General features: G+C 36.6%; 3 protein-coding genes and 1 pseudogene across 7 annotated transcripts; 1 reads left to right on the forward strand and 3 right to left on the reverse strand.

Annotated features, from left to right (window-relative positions):
- Positions 1-273: 273 nt before the first annotated feature.
- LOC147787360 (tRNA-specific adenosine deaminase TAD2-like) lies at positions 274-9953 on the reverse strand. 3 transcript variants are annotated; one of them, XR_002812755.2, is made up of 9 exons: positions 9814-9953; positions 3736-3869; positions 3004-3041; positions 2701-2767; positions 2251-2410; positions 2006-2102; positions 1083-1183; positions 792-949; positions 274-621 (listed from the first exon to the last, which is right to left on the reverse strand). XR_002812755.2 is itself a non-coding variant. In XM_087119539.1 (8 exons), exons 2-8 carry the CDS (start codon positions 3799-3801, stop codon positions 903-905), a joined length of 576 nt encoding a protein of 191 aa, XP_086975665.1. In that variant the 5' UTR covers positions 3802-3869; positions 9814-9953; the 3' UTR covers positions 274-902. The 3 variants fall into 3 exon arrangements, 2 of the variants coding, with proteins under 2 accessions (XP_086975665.1, XP_086975666.1); XM_087119539.1 differs by having other exon boundaries at positions 274-949; XM_087119540.1 differs by lacking the exon at positions 9814-9953 and adding an exon at positions 3586-3648 and having other exon boundaries at positions 274-949; positions 3736-3873.
- On the forward strand, positions 4132-7814 carry LOC111779878 (uncharacterized; annotated as a pseudogene). The gene is made up of 3 exons (XR_015413663.1): positions 4132-5398; positions 6501-6684; positions 7126-7814. The product of XR_015413663.1 is annotated as an uncharacterized LOC111779878 (transcript).
- LOC111779882 (transcription factor bHLH35) lies at positions 7343-10920 on the reverse strand. The gene is made up of 5 exons (XM_023660068.2): positions 10692-10920; positions 10410-10575; positions 10073-10306; positions 9814-9984; positions 7343-7677 (listed from the first exon to the last, which is right to left on the reverse strand). The coding sequence occupies exons 1-5, from the start codon at positions 10763-10765 to the stop codon at positions 7588-7590; spliced, it is 735 nt and encodes a 244-aa protein (XP_023515836.2). The 5' UTR covers positions 10766-10920; the 3' UTR covers positions 7343-7587.
- A 1721-nt stretch (positions 10921-12641) lies between these two features.
- LOC111779583 (ribosome biogenesis protein) lies at positions 12642-15334 on the reverse strand. 2 transcript variants are annotated; one of them, XM_023659649.2, is made up of 6 exons: positions 15180-15334; positions 14954-15072; positions 14793-14851; positions 14238-14287; positions 13504-13646; positions 12642-13417 (listed from the first exon to the last, which is right to left on the reverse strand). In XM_023659649.2, the coding sequence occupies exons 2-6, from the start codon at positions 14971-14973 to the stop codon at positions 13216-13218; spliced, it is 474 nt and encodes a 157-aa protein (XP_023515417.1). In that variant the 5' UTR covers positions 14974-15072; positions 15180-15334; the 3' UTR covers positions 12642-13215. The 2 variants fall into 2 exon arrangements, with proteins under 2 accessions (XP_023515417.1, XP_023515418.1); XM_023659650.2 differs by having other exon boundaries at positions 14954-15050; positions 15180-15332.
- Between the last annotated feature and the right edge of the window lie 1516 nt (positions 15335-16850).

Consider the following 16850-nt stretch of genomic DNA (forward strand, 5'->3'; position numbering starts at 1 on the left):
ACAGCTATAATTCATTGGGCTTTTGTACGGGTGGACAAAGCCTATGAAACTTTCCAAAAAAAAAAATTGTATATTTAAATATCCAATTCTTCCTTTTTATTCAACACTTATACAATCACATTTATATATCTTTTAGATCAAAGTTCAAATCACGTGAATAATCATTCAAAAATTATTGTTACAATCGTTTAGTGACAACTGTCCAAAATCAACATACACAACGTATCAGAGATCGATTTATTTTGAGTAACGTATAGTATAGACACTAATGGAGAATACAAACGATACTTGATTCCGTCAACAAAATGGTCCATGTTAGGAACATGGTTCAATACACTTGCGTTTGTGACGATGGAAAGAAGTAGAGATACCTAAACTATTGAACTACGCTCGTTTTAGGCACTAGAAAGTGATCGTAACAATATAACAGTTTCTTCTCTAATTGTAAGCCACCATATTCTGTGGAAGTTTTTCCTCAGGCCTTTTGTTTTCTCTTCAATCTTCTCTCGTTCCTCACACATCAACATCTCTGCTTCAATCACTACTACCCCCCTACCAATATGAATTTCCAGCATAATCTATTTGCAGACATTTGATTCGAGGAATATTTTCTGGTTGATGCTGAAAATTGAGTCACAGTAGATATTATAAACCATTTAATTACAATCTGAGAGAACATTTGAATCATTATAAACATATATACAGGAGTAGTTCAGGTAGCAGTTACCAATGCTAAGTGGATAGAAATATCATAATCTCAGATTGTATAGCAATGACCTCGAGGTTGGTACCTTCAAGCTCAAAACTCCATTGTTTGAGATATGAACTACGGGATGCCTTTGCCAGTTTCAAAAGCTCTTCTGACAGGAACAGAATCATAAGCAAAAGTGACCTCATTTCTCTCATTGACCCGCCTGATGGTTACCAAGGAGCCTTTGAGGCTTTGGAGCTGCAAAAGAACACTACCACTATCAATGAGACCTCTAAGATGCAATAAATTTTTCAGTCTCTCGATCCAAGAGAGCTAAAATCTCACAAATATGCAAATCATGCAGATCAGTTTATCAAATGATTCCACATACCATTGGGATTCCCCTGTTCGTAAAAACTTCGAAAAAGAGCAACTGCTTCAGATGCCATAATTCCTGCAGTACATTTGAATCCCCTTCCTTGCCCGTTACCACTGTCAATACAAATTAAAGAGATTCAGATCTTGATAATGAAAGGTAATACATAAATTAATAGACGAATAGGAAAGGACTTCAGTGAGATCCCACATTGATTGGGGAGGAGAACGAAGCATTCTTTGTAAGGATGTGGAAACCTCTCCTTAGTAGACGCGTTTTAAAAACCTTGAGGGGAAGCCCACAAAGGAAAGCTCAAAGAGAACAATATCTGCTAGCAGTGGGCTTGAGTCGTTACGAATGGCATCAGAGCTAGACACCAGGCGATGTGCCAGTGAGGAGGCTGAGCCCCGATGGAGGGTGGACATGAGGTGGTGTGCCAGCAAGGACGCTGGGCCCCGAAGGGGGGTGGATTGCGAGATCCCATATTGGTTGGGGAAGAGAACGAAGCATTCTTTATAAGGATGTGGAAACCTCTCCCTTGTAGATGCGTTTTAAAAACCTTGAAGAGAAGCCCGAAAAGGAAAGCCCAAAGAGGACAATATCTCCTAGCGGTGGGCTAGGGCCATTACAACTTCCTTTACGATTTCAAATAATCATTTTCAATCTAAACTAACATTTTCTTCATGTGGGAGGATAGTGCAAAACGTAAATAATGCTAGATGAATTTAGGTTCTCTTAATACTTAACCTATCATTGAAGAATATCCAGTTAAAAGGAAGCACATGAATCGATAGCTTGCAAGCATTTAAAAGACAATTACATAAAAATATAGTTCAATTTGGAAAGGTGAACAACTAACTGCAGCAGTGTGTTCAAGAAGACCAAAGAGATCATCGCCCCAAAACTAAAATCTGATCATGGTAGATAAAGAAACAAACCTTGTAGGCGCCTCCCGGCTACCTAAGTGAAGCGACAATACAGATCCACATCCACCAAATTTATCATTTGCACAACCATAATATACTTCCTTTATACCTAAAACAGGAGATCCACTAACAATGAATTAACCATATTCAATGAAGTTAAGTGAAAGGTAACTATGACCTATGACCCTCTTGGCAAACAGTTACCCCTCTGGATTGAGAAATGAGAAAAAGAAAATAAAAGGGTAAAGAAAACATACCGAGTATTGATAGGGCAGAAGCACACATAATGCATGGTTCACAGGTAACATAAAGTTTGCACTTCGAGAATTTATCAGCCACTTCTGAGGTTGAAAGTCCATCCCTCTGCCATGCCTCAATCAGGCTATCGATCGCTTCCATCTCTGCATGTCTGGTAGCCTACAGCGCAGAAGAAAGCTTATAAACATTGTAAGCAAAACGGGCTTGGGGTAATGCCCGTGTACCCTTCCTTTAAATCTAAACTCCAGAAGCAGGTTTAACATTGTAATTCTTCCTTCTTTCTTTTTAATGGGATAGTGCAGATGTTCTAGCTAGCTTATGTTCTAGCTTATGATACATGAACAGAACCCAAAAAAGACTGCCTTAAATTGACGTCAACCACAAACTAACATTGAAAATTATGTTTATTAAGAAAACGTGGGAAAAAGATAGGAACCATGATGGATTACATTTCGGGTCTCGTTAGTGCGGTTTCTTCCAGTGGCAATGACCACCCCATCTTCAACAATCACACAGCTGAACAACAAGAATAATTAGATAACAGCAATGTCTGCATTTGATTCAAGTTAGAAGAAGAATAATCATATTCAACTTAGTTTCAACCCTTGGGTTAAAGCAAGAATTATTTGTCAACATGCGCATTGAGGTGGAATGTTGATACATCCTCCTCTTGAAAATGCATCAAACGGTAAATTCAATTGCAACACAGCAGATCTTGCCGGCAATAATGGTAAAGAAAGACAATCGCTTACCCCACAGGCACTTCAAGGCTGTTTAGTGCGAGTTTGGCCTGCCATGACATGGAAAAGCAATGAGTTAATATAACATAAATAAATCTCCACCGTTAAGACAAACATTTAAGTTGGATGACAATATAATGTGTCTAGAAGAAGCTTTCAGATGAACAAAACAAGCAACCCCATCCAAAAACAGACGACCCTAAACGAACTCATTCATCTCAGTTCCAAATCTGATATAGATGCACTCCAGCCTAAGCCCACCGCTAACAAATATTATTCGCTTTGGTCCGTTACATATCACCGTCAACCTCACGGTTTTAAAATATGTCAATTAGAGAGGTTTTCATACCCTTTGTTTCGTTCCCCTCTCCAACTGATGTAGGATCTCACATTTCCACCGAGCCAAACCTAATCTTAAATTTTCCGGTCTCCATTTTCCTCAACCCCCAAATACTGATTTTTCATTCCCATGATCCCAACGTTCACGAAAAAGTATGATTTAGAACCAACAATTTCAAGGATACCCGCATGGGATAGAATCATCAAAGGAAGAACTATATTTCATACAAAAATTCGACCCAGGGATCAAAATACCATGTAAATATTTCAATCAACAACGGTCAAGCATTCGTTAAAAAAATGCGAACTCCAACGAGCCTGGAGCTATTTGGAACGAAATCAGAACAGTTAAACAAGAGTATTATGAAACAAAAATTCACCGTCTTCGACAGGAAGGCTACTCACCTGAAGAATAGCAAGCTCCATAAACCCAAGCGTATCGGAAGAACAATCCTCCACAGAAGAATCCATCCACAGAAGCTAGATCGCCAGTTGTTAGAACGCGAAGAGCTGGAGAAAGAACTTGTGGCCAATACGCACTTGTAAAAGAGGAACAGAAATTAGGGCATGGACACATATTCTCAGACAGAATTGGCGCGAAGGAGGAAGAATTTAACAAAAATAATCAAACAAAAGTTTATTTATAATCATAACACTGAGGACGAGAAATTAATTTTATTAGGGTAAGGAATGATCATGAATTTATAATTAAATATTATTATCTCGTCTCAAACTAAAGTCACTGAAGCAAGGACAATATCAAGAGAATCATGTTTATAGAGAATCATGTTCATCTAACCGTCGATAATTTAAGATTAAATTAAAATAAAAATAAAAATATAAAATCTTAATTAGAAGAAGAAAACGGCGTCGCTACTTCCCAAAGCCCGCCATCTCTCTCTCTCTCTGCGCTTCTCATGGACTCACTGTTAGCCAACTACGTTTCCGACGACGACGAAGAACGGCAGCAGCAGCACCACCAACCGCCGCAGCAACCACCGTTGTCAATTAGCAAGCCTCAGAGAAACTCATCTTTCTCCTCGTCTCTTCCCCCCCCGCCTAAATCTTCTTCCCTCTTCCAATCCATTCCCCAGCCCAAACAATATTCCAAGCCTTCTCTGCCAACTGGTTTCTTTGACGATGATAAGAACGAAGACGTAGACGAAGGAGATTCGCTCTCGGCAACAAAATTAGGTGCCGCTTCGATTAAACCTTCCTCTTTTTTCTCTTCCCTTCCACGGCTTATGGGGAGCCCTACGAAGTCTTCGATTTCGATTTCTAGTTCTCGATTTGATGGTGATGGATGGTGCCGGTGACGGTGATCTCACGGAATCAGTATCCATGTTTTCTTCCCTTCCACAAGCTAATTCGAAGAAGTTGCAGGAACCTAAATCAAATCCCTCGTCCTCGGAGTCCCAGCCAAAAAAGGTCGTCGTATTTAAGCCACCCGTTAACTCTTCTTTGCTGAAATTGGGTGAAGACGAGGAGGACGACGACGACGATGAAGAAGAAGATGAAATAAGGCGCTGAAAGGCATCGCAATCCTCGACAACGTCGAAAATGTATGGAATTCGACAACGTTGGGAGTTATTTCGAGCTCAGGCTCTCGGCGAAGATCGATTCTCGATACAGATGTGCGGGTATCGTCTTCTGATGATTCAGGCAGCACTCAAAAGATTGATCACAGTACTGAAAACTACGACAGTTTTGTAAATTACAGAGGTGTTGAGCAGAATGATGCTAATCCCGGGGAGAACAACGAGAATGCTGCAACTTCACAATTTCGTTGCAGAACAAAATGCATGGAATTCTGCAAGCTACGATCGCTAGTGACTATAAAAGTTATGAGAGTCATGGTAACTATGGTGATCGCATCCCATACGGGAGTGACCCTGGCTGTCAGCCCGCAATGGTGGACACTGAAAATGTTGTTAGAATACCTGAGAAGAGAAGAAGGAATGAGGTTCCGCCGGAAATACTAGAGGTGGAGCAGGAGGCCTTGATTAAGAATCGACCGAGGCAGAACCAGGTCAAGTTAACTGGAATTGCTTCTGGTCCTCTTTACCAGGTATGTCACTTATAACTTCAGATTAGGCCCAACCATTGTATGAGTAATTATATTTAGGATTTAGGATTTTAGGAACAAACGGATAAATTTTAGGAATAGATTGACTACGCTCTAGTATAAATACCTCCCCACCCTACTTAGTTCATTATCCCAAGAAATACCAAACAACACAAAGTAGTGGTTTTTACAAAGTGTCTTGTACTCTCTTCTCGATTAGTCTTAATAAAGTGTGCGAGTGTTTCCCACATAGAGTTGTGTTCAACAGTATGTCACTTATAACTTCATCGCAAATAACATACAATGAGGTTTTATGTTATGTAGCGCTAGGATGGTGAAATCACCCTTCCATAGAGCTTATAAATATATAGGGTTCTAGGTTCAAATGTCGTGGCTGGTGGCTAAGTATTTTGAAAAATATGATTTTGCAGCTAAATTTTGTAAGGTTAAGTAGTTGGGTTATGAGATTAGTCAATGTATGTGGACACTCATAATGTGAGAAATCTAAAGTTGTTCTTTTTCTCTAATTGGCATGAGTCTCGACCCACTTCCCTAATTTTAGCTGATAAGTAGCTTAAGAAATTGCAGTGGTCTGGTCGGTTAGTTATGAGGGAAGGAAAACAACAGATAAAGCAGGGTTTCACATTGTTTAAAATGGAAGTGATTTCTTGGAATGTAAGAGGTTTGAGGGGTAAGGAGTAGGAGATCGGTTAAAGAGGTCATGGTCCAAGATGCAGTGAGAGATCTTGGAGGCTCAAGATGTCTTTTATAACAGTTCAAGCTCACCGCTAGTAGATACTGTCCACTTTAGCTTGTTGTATATCGTCATCAACAGTCAACAGCCTCACGATTTTAAAATATATCCGAGGTAGAATCTCACACTTTTGGAGGTATTATCATAATATGGTACGCCTCAATTGCCAAATATTTGGAAGTGGTTAGAGGGTTCTTTTCAGTGTCCTCAGGTGTCTGGGGTTTATGGGCCTCCCAGACAGATAGGAAGGAATTCTAGGATGAGTTGGGTAGGTTGTCAGCTTTTTGTGGGCCTTGAATTCTTTTTATCTCTACTGCACTGTTATGTTAGCCTGCATCTCCGTTTCTGTAGCCTACCTCGACAAAGGGGAAGCCTTCAAAGTTGCACAAGAGAAAGCACCAAATCACTTCATTGTACTATGATATGAAGCAAAAAGAGAGAGAATTAACCGAGAGGCGTGCGAAGGGTCTTCTAACAAAGGCTGAAACACAAGGAAACTATGGCTGGTGATCCCTAAAGATATCCTGCTACTATGGTACGTAATTCATGTGCTCCATGGAGGTAGCGTTACAGATATGATCACTTTTTTGGTCTTAATGCCATTTTATAACATGAATGGTTCATTAGAACTTTTTGCTACACGGTTTCTTCTATGTTCAAGAATGAGGGATTTCAACAACTCTGTTGAAATCCAACGCTCATCCAGGAGATTATGTTTTAAGCTATCTTAGTTCTCCGTCTTCGAGTTGAATCACATATGTTTTAAGCTACACTGTTTCGTTTTATCGGTAAAATTATCTTTTTGGTATGTGAGATTTGAATAATAGTTCTATTTCATCCATGAGTTTGAAAGTCTTACTATCATACTTCTATTTGATCCATGATTGATTGAAAAACGTGGTATCAGACTCATGCTCTCAATACTTAGTTATCATTAGACTGACCTTCACTATTTTTCCTTATCTTTTATCCTTAGATGGTCGCTTTGTACATCAAGGTGAAACAATAGGAGTTCAAACCATTCCTGAGGTATGTCGACCAATTTCAATATCTTCTCTTATTATGTCACACTCCCAGTATTACAGATTGGTTGAATAGGCGAAGTTGACTCTTCGTTTTCATAAAAAAGTGTCGAGAATTTGGATATATTGCAATCTTGATGATGATTTGAGGAATATCGTAGATCCAGAAAATATAGAAACTCAAGCACATAATTGTGTTGATACTCATGAAACCATTCGACATGGACAATTATACATGGAAGATTCTACACTCTTACATTTGATATCTTCTTGGACCAAGAAAAGAACTCTCGGAAACTCCTGAAAGGAGAACTCTCTCATCAAGGAAAACAAATCATGTGACATGACGACAACCCCAAGAAAGAGCAAAATGGAAAACTCTGATCAGGGAGTGTGAGAGAACCAGTTTCCAACTCTCAGATGCTCATGGGGCTATGTGGATCATTAAGACCTGCAATTGCTGTTTCTATTTTAATTTTCAAGTAATCCCTCTCCTCTTTCTCAGCCTGCAATTCCAGAACAAAGGATAATTTTAATTAGATCTTGGAGTTCGTCTTGGGAAGGGTTTTGGATTCTTCTTAAGCCGATTTAGACACAGTTAAGTGGCACAACAACATCAATTATTACCATTTTCTTTCCTGTTTCTCTTTTTTCCTCTCTAGAAGATAGTGAAAGCTAAAGCTAATCATAACTATCTAAAGTAGGAACACTAATATTGCTAATCATAATTTTTTTTTTGAGATTTTTGTACCAATCATTATCTAATATTGCTAAAGTGAGTAAAAACCACAAAATTGATGGCTCCACAAGGCTTAAAATGGGGCTGTAACTATTCTTCTAGGTTAATTAATCAACAAACTACTTGTTTTTTTATTTCATTGTTCCTAATAAATGATCCAATCAAAATGTGCGCTAGAGTTGTGTACTATCTATCAACATGGTTGGAGAGGTATATCTATATAATTCCCTGCCTTGTGACAAAGACACCTATATGCAGTTAGCTCCAGAAAATATAAAAACCTTATTAATGTAATATAAACTTACCACTAGCTGAACATGAAAAGTTCATATAATTGAAAGCACAATCATTAAAAGTGTGTCAACAAAATTACATTTTCCAAAGGTGTGGGGATGGTGAGGTGAGGTAATGGCAAAATGCTGTCATTACCAACCTCACCAAAATTGCATCACAACTGGATCTTCCACTTTGTTTAAGGGGCTTTATTGACAATGAGTCCACAGTTAATTCTGTCCCGTTCTTTATTTGCATATCATATCTTTTGTTTCCTATAATTTTACCTTTGTCTGGATGAACAGCTATCATAGACCCACCTCTTCTAACTTTCTTCATTCAAAATCAATCAAAACGTAGTCTATGCCCCATTTTGTGCTGTATTTTTAAGTGCCTTTTAAAAATGAAAACACCTCCCAATTTCTCCCAATTTCTAACTAAAATGAAGATGAGTTCAATTTTTGACCGAGAGGCTAAAAGTTTGAATTTCTACCCATTTTGCTGAATTCAAAATTAAAATAAAATAATAAAAAAGAAATTGGAAGATCTTCAAAGATCTTCATATTTAGTATTTCAATGAAAAAGAAAATTTCAATGGAAAATAGAGTTTCAAACATGAATACTCACAAATTTCATGTGGTTCACCTTTTTCTCTAACCCTGTATTTTTTTAGTCGTTTGTTTTTTCATTTTTCAAAATGGAGTCGATTGTGATAGATGGTTTAGTTTTTAGATTTTCTATACCATTAAGAGATTATTTCTAAAATATAATTTATTCCTTATACAATTTTGGAATTATTTCTAAATGAATAACAAAATGTGGCACTTTATTTTTTAAAAAAGAACCAAACATAAGGACACAAGTTGAGCTTAAAACAAAAAAAAAAAAAAAAAAAAAAAAAAAAAAAAGAGAGACATTAGACTGTCTGGCCCACGGATAAAGGAAAAATGATTGCTTGTCGGATAAATTATTCAAAGCAATTTTTAAAAACAGTTATCCACAACCATAAACCCATATTATCCATAAGTTGAATAAATTTAAAAAAAAATATTTAAATATCATTAAATTAAAAAATCAAAATATTTTATGCACCCTTGAGAGAAAATTAAGCAAAAAAAGAGAGAGAATAACTTTAAAGCACATTTTAAATTCGACCCACAAAATAAACGAGGCACAGCACAAAACTGGTCAAAGAAAGGGACATGATAATAACAAAGGCTAACGAAGAAAAAGAAGCATTCCACTAAGACCACCCAAATTTTGAGGATCCATTATGCCTATGTGTACGGTAGCACATGGCTTACGATTATTGTATCTCAATGGTTCAAAGATCCCAGAAAACATGCCCAAATTCCTAGCAAGGGCCCCCAATTTCCTACTTTTCCTCTTTAAAACACTTCTCCATTTATTTGTTTGTATTGACTTGATTCAGCTGACTCAGTTTGGATTTCTTAGAACAAAAAGAGGGGGAAATTATTTTATTTGGTGAAGCAGACACGTTTTTCACTGTTAGATGTCTCAAGTGTACCAAATTCTAATGGCTATTAGGGAATATACAGATTTTTGAATTCATGTTAGGGAGCGGATTCATTTAATTTGATGGAATATCAAGAGGGGAGAAGGTAGTTACCTCAATGAAGACAGTCTTCAAAAGCCTTCCAGAGACAGCAGAAATATTGGCAGTGATGATCTTGAGCTTCAGTGATTCAAAAACTTCACAGAGTTTAACCATTGAATCTGCTCTTTTGCAGCATGTCATGCTCACCGCTATTGTTCTGCCCCCCATGTATGTTACACTAAGCTGCAATTCACATTCCCCTCAATTCAAAATCCCTAAATCAATTGATTTGTTGAAAATTTTAAGGAGAGCTAGAGAGGAGAAAACTTACATCCTGGACTTCAATGGGGGAAGTTCTTGAAGCAGGAGATCCATAGCTGAAGTACTTCTCAGTTTTCTTCCTCTTAGGTCTGAGCAACAAGGGAATCTCCTGGTCAAATTCACACCCTGTTATCTTAAACTTTCCTGATTCGAGCTCGGAAATTTCAGTTTGAACCCTCCTCTCTTGCTCATGTAAATTTTGGATGTAATCGATTGCATCTTTTATAATGGAAGCCTTATCCATCTGCTCAATCCATTTCTCGATTGATTAATTTCAAAATCCAGAACTCCAAAAAGAGAGCTATGAACTAATTACGGAAATCGAACACAAGTAACTCGATCCTAACCTTAGTTATATTAGGAACGACCGATCGGAGCGCAAAAAGCCTCTCGTTAAGCTTCCTTCTCCTATTCCTCTCCGATGCTATGTTCTTCGTAGCCGACGACGACGACAGAACTCCCTCCGGCGAACTCGAATCGTAGTATCCGGAAACCGGCTCGTCGAATCCCCAACTGTCTTAATCAAAACACCGGCGTCAAATTCGAGTTACAAATTCCCTGAATCCTCACTCCACAGATCAACATTTTCGAAAGACAGAAAATACAGAAGTAGAGCAAAAATAAAAGACCTGTCGAGCTCTTCCGTTGGTATGAAGATATCAGTCCCGAAGTAATTCATGCAATCGTTTCCGAAACTATCCATATCCCGGCGGGGGCGGCGGCGTTATCAGATTCTTGCTTCGACGGAGAGAGTTTTTTCCCCCCTTCCTTTCTCTTTTAGGGAAATAAAAAACAAATAAAATCGTAATTTTATGTCCACGATCACTTTGAGCATCTGAACTTGGGCATGGATGGAATTTCATGTGTGATCGTTATATATAGACAAACAGAAATGCTAGAGTTACCTGCGACGCACATAAATTCCAATCACCACACACGTGTGTGTGAACTATGTAGTCTTGATGTTTCTTGGAAAGATCTTGACCGTCCACAAGGCCTCGCGAATAATTCTTCCATTTCTTTACTCGGTTTCGCTTGACTCACCTGCCCCCTACTTTTATAATATATATATAAATAATTAATTTTTTTGGTCGATAATATAATCTTTTAAATAAATATTCTATTTTCGATGAATTTGATAAATTATTAGTCTAATTTTTTTTTTTTTTTTTATCGTTAAGATTTGAAATTAGAGATCTTAATTGCACATCGACATAAATCGTCCCATTAGGAAAACATTCAAGTAAAGTTCAATCTCGATTCTTTCGTATTAGGGAAAGATCCTGTCAATACTCAGACGCCCACACCGATTGTTGAGGCAACAATCTCGTTTCTCAATTTTGAGTTGGACAAAATATGCGAAACATCTTTATTTTTCATTGAAAATTGGATGAGAATTCAAGAAAAAAATCCCGACATTATTTCAACTAAACACTCTTTAATTTTTTACGAAAGTGATTAATGACACGTAAAGATAGAGTTAAAAAATAAAGAGGACAATTATGCCTTAAAAAAGTGATTAATTAATTGTATTTAAATTAATTTTAAAATTTAATGTTAAAATAAGACTTTTTACAATAAAAAAAAAATATAATTGGAAACAAAGTTCAATGTTTAATATAATAATTGATATGGATCACATCACCATCCAATTATTATTAATTATTAATTATTATTATTTAAAGGAAAAAAAATCAATTTTGAAGGTTGAGCTGAAATTTTAATTTGAGTCCATACAATAGTTTGAAGAAGAGAAAGAAGAATGGGTTCCACACATTTCCATTCAACAATGGGAATTCAAAACAATCAATCAATCAATTTACATTTGAAAAATCCCCACAAATTCCTTTCAATTAATTTCCAACATTTTTATTTTTTATTAATTTAATTTTTAATTTCGTATCTAATATTTCTATGAACTATAAAATAGCCTAATACAGTCTTAAACTTTCGATTTTGTACTGAGATTTATTTAATATTTCTTAAATTTCGTGGATATTTTATATACAAAATTAATGAATCGATTAAAAAAAATTGTATTAAAGAACATCATGAATTAAATCTCCAGATGCTTAGATATATGACACGTGTTAAATATGTCGTTGACATAAAATTTTGTTTCACGAAAGATGGCGATATATATATATAATTCATTTTCAAAGTTTAATATACTATTTTTAAAAAAACCATATACCCGTTGTTTTTTAATTTCATTTATTTTTATTAATAAGCACGTGTTATATATATTGTATTTATTTCCCTTCAATTATTGATAAATTAACAATTATTATTTTTTATTTTTGGCTTTTATGTCTACGTGTTAAGAGCACTTTTTTGAAATTTTTAAAAAACTAGCTTTTAAAAACTTATTTTCATATTTTATATTTTATTAATAATTTAAGAATTCAAACCTGTTGTCAATTTCTGTCACATTTAAAAATGATTCACATTCTAGAGGATGAAAGGCAGGTTGATTAAAACGTGGAAGCATGATTTCTTATTAATTAAACCATCGTTACGATATGGAAACTTTTCCCTTGCAAATGCGTTTTAAAACCGTGAGATTGAACAATGATATGTAACAGGCCAAAGTGAACAATATTTACTAGTGATAAGGTTAGACTGTTACAGATCAATACAAGTAAAAGCATAATCACACCCAAAACAAAAGCGAATATTATGTATGAACAAAGTAGATTTAATTGAGAACAAGAAAGATTTGATAACCGTTGATCTCGGAGCTCGGAACTAATGAGGCAAGATCTCATAACCAAAGAGAGATGGAGTGAAAGATGTTTCAAGGAACAAGCATGGTTCCAATTTGGTCCAAGGAAAATACCTATCCAAGATTTTGCACTTGATAAATAAATATTCCAAATGGTATTGAACTCATTTTTGCTTGATATGAGTTCATTCATTCATAGTTATCAACTTCCACTTTCTTACCTCTTAGTCGAAGGAAAACTTGAAAGAACCACTCTCACCCACCCATGAATTCTAGGGGTTCTTATAATCAAAATTAAGAAAGCAAGATCGAGCTGACAATTTGAACTTCTTACCTCTTAGTCGAAGAGTTACGTCCGAACAAACTTCTCGGGCTGAAAAAAAAAGCTGTAGGCTTACTATGGCAAAAGAAAGCCGATGAGAGATAAGTCACATCTCCATAGATGAAGGTTTTGCAGTGGCTTTGGACTTCTTCTCTTTCCTTTTCTTGCTCCCGTTTCTGTTCGTCTTCTTTTTCTTCGGTTCCTCAACTGGTTGTGTGCTCTCTAAATGTAGATGAATAGCTCCCAGGGGATCTGCCTGGAATGCAGGGTGATTAAGAACTGTACCCATTTGCTTTGTTTCCTTCAATCTGATAAAATGAACCCACATCATTACAAGACCAACAAACAACCACAGAGTATAGAACATGTCAAATAGTTGTAAGAAGCAACTTACACAAACTTAAGCCTAGACTTGCAATTTACTTTTAACTCGGTGTCCGAAGTTTTTTGTTTGGGAGCCTTCAATCCAGGAAGAAATTCCGATAGAGCAGTAAGATCGAAAGCCTTCAAATCCCTTTTACGTCTTCGAAGTTTCTTCTGTAAAACGTACTCAATTTCAGCAGAACACTAAAAGAATTAAAGAACGGATACTGATAGGTTATTTTCCCTTTCTTTCTTTCCTTGGGGATGGTATGCAACATTTAAGCTCCTTGTGAGAATTCAAAGGTTTTTCAATAGTACCCTGTCAAACTGTGATGTCCCACATTGGTTGGGGAGCAGAACAAACCACCATTTATAAGGGTGTGGAAACCTTCCCCTAGCAGACGCGTTTTAAAGCCTTGAGGGGAAGCCTGAAAGGGAAAGCCCAAAGAGGACAATATCTGCTAGCGGTGGATCTGGGTTGTTACACAAACCCTCTTAACTATGTGTTCATGTCGTTTCAAGATCATTTAACCCTTGCAATGTTTGGTTATAAGAAAATTTGGACTCGTTTTGACATAGGTTATTATTAGGCGAACCCAACTATTTCGAACACATTCACTGCGGTACCAAGTATTTCTCATGCTTATTGCTATGGGCTGTAAACATGGGGTCGAGATTTCAAGAAAATTGAACATCCACCAACTAAGAAGAAATTTGATGGTATGGCAAAATTGTAAGAGCAAAGCAATTGAATACAAAATTTACCTTAGTAATAGTCTTTTGAGCATTTAAGGTAGCAATAGTTTCACCAACTCCTGCACGTAGTCAGATTTATAAACGTTCAATTTTCTATGACATCACAAACAGCACTCAAAAAAGGAATAAACATCCCAAGCGTGAATTGAAGATCCTAAACAATAAAATTTCATTGAAACATAACTTGATTTAAAGGAAACAGATTGATATTTACTTTGTAAATGTACTCTCAACATGTTCAAAGTGTCAACAGAAGTAAAATTAGATTATGTTCTTTTCATATTCTATATTAGGAAGACAATTTTGAAACTACATCAGATATCTTCAGCAATTTGCATAGAATTAGCAGAATGCCATTAATGTATTTGGAGTGTTAGCAAACCTATTCCACACCTCTACGATTGAGGTTTGTTATTTGTTTATCTATATTTCTGTATTCAAACAATGTTTCTTTAGATTACATCAAAACAAAAAATGTCAATAATATCAGAAGTTTTCTGTAACAAAGAAGGCGAAGCAATTTACAGCGAACACAATCAAGTTCATGCAGAGTTCCAAACTCACTCTCATAGAATTGTATCTTCTTTTCAAATTTGCGTTCGGCTTTAGATTTCGAATCCGACCTTCAGCAACAACAGACAAGAAAAATTAGGATTGACAAAAAAAAAAAGAATAAGAAGCTGCGCCTAGCCTAAGAAAGGATAATTGAAAGTACGCAGTCTTACCGAGAGGTTGGTTTGCCCATAATTACAACTTGCAAGCTTTCTGATGACTTGAATCTAAAGAAGGAATTATATTATAGAGACCTCCAGCTCACCGACGCTTCAAATCGAAAATTTGTGTGCTTAGATCGCAAAAAAAAAAAAAAAAAAGGAAGAGAAGATGAACAATCAGATAAACAACAACCAAGAATTCAAGTTCTACTCAGTCAATGGCAAACATATGGCCTACCTGGTTACGAGCGTTTACTCCCGGAGGTAATCGGCGACCACAAGCAGGCGACCACGAGCGGGAAATCGGCGGCCACTAGAGATGAAGTAGGGTTTGCGCGGTTTTTCCAGTTTTTTTCTTTTTTCGTGCGATTTTTGTTTTAAAATTCGAAGAAAATTAAGAGTTTTATTTATTTATTTTTTTTTATTATTATTTTTTTTAATGTAAGCAATTTATGTTTGGGCTCAGCCCAATGGTCTGAAATCTATCATTAAAATATTATTAAAATATCCCACAATTATCTATTATTAAAAAAAAAATCATAAAATTTAAAAAATAACATTTAACCCTTTTTACCTTTATAAAAAAATTAAAAAAATCAATACAAGGACTATACCGTTAGCAGATATTGTCCTCTTTGGGCTTTCCCTTTCGGACTCCACTTCAAGACTTTAAAACGCATTTGCTAGGGGAAGGTTTACACGCCCTTATAAATGGTGGTTTGTTCTCCTCCCCAACCAATGTGAGACATCACAATCTACCCCCTTCGGGGCCAGCGTCCTCGCTGACACTCTTTCCGTCCTCTAATCGATGTGGGATCGCCCCTAAATTCACCCCCCTTTGGGGCCAGCGTCCTTACTGGCACACCGTCTCGTGTCAACCCCCTTCGGGGAACAACAAGCAGGCTAGCACATCGTCCGATGTCTAGCTCTGATACCATTTGTAACGGCCCAAATCCACCCACTAGCAGATATTGTCCTCTTTGGGCTTTCCCTTTCGGGCTCCCCCAAGGCTTTAAAACGCGTCTGCTAGGGGAAGGTTTCCACACCCTTATACATGGTGGTTTGTTCTCCTCCCCAACCAAGGTGAGACATCACAGACTAACTCAGGATCTTCTTCCCTCGAAGCCCTTAAATTTTCCTATATATCGATCCCAATCAGCTTTAGGAGGGCGTGACATGTTCTTCAGTGAACAACTGATAGGGACAACGAAGAACAATAGCATGATATTGTACACTTTGAACATAAACTCTAGTAACTATACTTAAAATGTCTCGTACCAATAAAAACAATGTTTACTTATAGACTTACGATCTTCCACTTGATTAGTTGACGTGGGTTCCAACCGTTCATCGAACTAACCTAATTTACATATCATTCATTCATTCGTTCTAAATTTTACGATCGAAAAGCTAAAAGTAGAACAAGTTCAAAAGCACGGAAAAGCTAAAAACAAACACAAAAGTGGTCTCAAAAGAGGAATAAAGGACAGAACATAATGATGAAAACGATCGTTCTCTCTAGGAGGTAAGCTAAGCCCTTAAAATCCCATGCAAAAAGTATAAAAGAACTTGAAAATTGATGAAAGCTTAATAATAATAAATAAATAAATTGTATTTTTTTTAAAATTTGTGCCATTACTTTAATAAAGCTTAATTTCTATGAAATAAATATTCCTCCTTCTCATCATATTCTCATAAGAATTCACTTCTTTTCTTTGTCAAAAGATTGTGTTAGTCAAGAGATTTGCGTTATTGTAGTTTCTTTCGAATAATCTCGAGATTAACCCGTAATGTTCGTGCTAATCCTTAATTTTGTCCTGTGTTGAAGGATTACTAGAATCAAATTTATCGTACCCCGTCAACTTATGTTTATGGGTTGATTAGTGATTTATCATGCAGATATCGCCGG

The sequence above is a fragment of the Cucurbita pepo genome, chromosome 18, assembly GCF_057944985.1.
Source record: "Cucurbita pepo subsp. pepo isolate OVF chromosome 18, ASM5794498v1, whole genome shotgun sequence".
NCBI classification, from domain to species: Eukaryota; Viridiplantae; Streptophyta; class Magnoliopsida; order Cucurbitales; family Cucurbitaceae; genus Cucurbita; species Cucurbita pepo.

Coding starts and splice junctions, on each gene's coding strand:
- LOC111779583 (XM_023659649.2), bottom strand. CDS start 14,973: ATGGGCAAACCAACCTCTCG. Junction 14,852..14,953: donor ATGGGCAAACCAACCTCTCG/GTAAGACTGCGT, acceptor TTGTTGCTGAAG/GTCGGATTCGAAATCTAAAG. Junction 14,288..14,792: donor GAAGATACAATTCTATGAGA/GTGAGTTTGGAA, acceptor GACTACGTGCAG/GAGTTGGTGAAACTATTGCT.
- LOC147787360 (XM_087119539.1), bottom strand. CDS start 3,801: ATGGATTCTTCTGTGGAGGATTGTTCTTCCGATACGCTTGGGTTTATG. Junction 3,042..3,735: donor TGGAGCTTGCTATTCTTCAG/GTGAGTAGCCTT, acceptor ATGTCATGGCAG/GCCAAACTCGCACTAAACAG. Junction 950..1,082: donor CGAACAGGGGAATCCCAATG/GTATGTGGAATC, acceptor GTTCTTTTGCAG/CTCCAAAGCCTCAAAGGCTC.
- LOC111779882 (XM_023660068.2), bottom strand. CDS start 10,765: ATGGATAGTTTCGGAAACGATTGCATGAATTACTTCGGGACTGATATC. Junction 10,307..10,409: donor TCGTTCCTAATATAACTAAG/GTTAGGATCGAG, acceptor TGGATTGAGCAG/ATGGATAAGGCTTCCATTAT. Junction 9,985..10,072: donor CCCCCATTGAAGTCCAGGAT/GTAAGTTTTCTC, acceptor TGTGAATTGCAG/CTTAGTGTAACATACATGGG.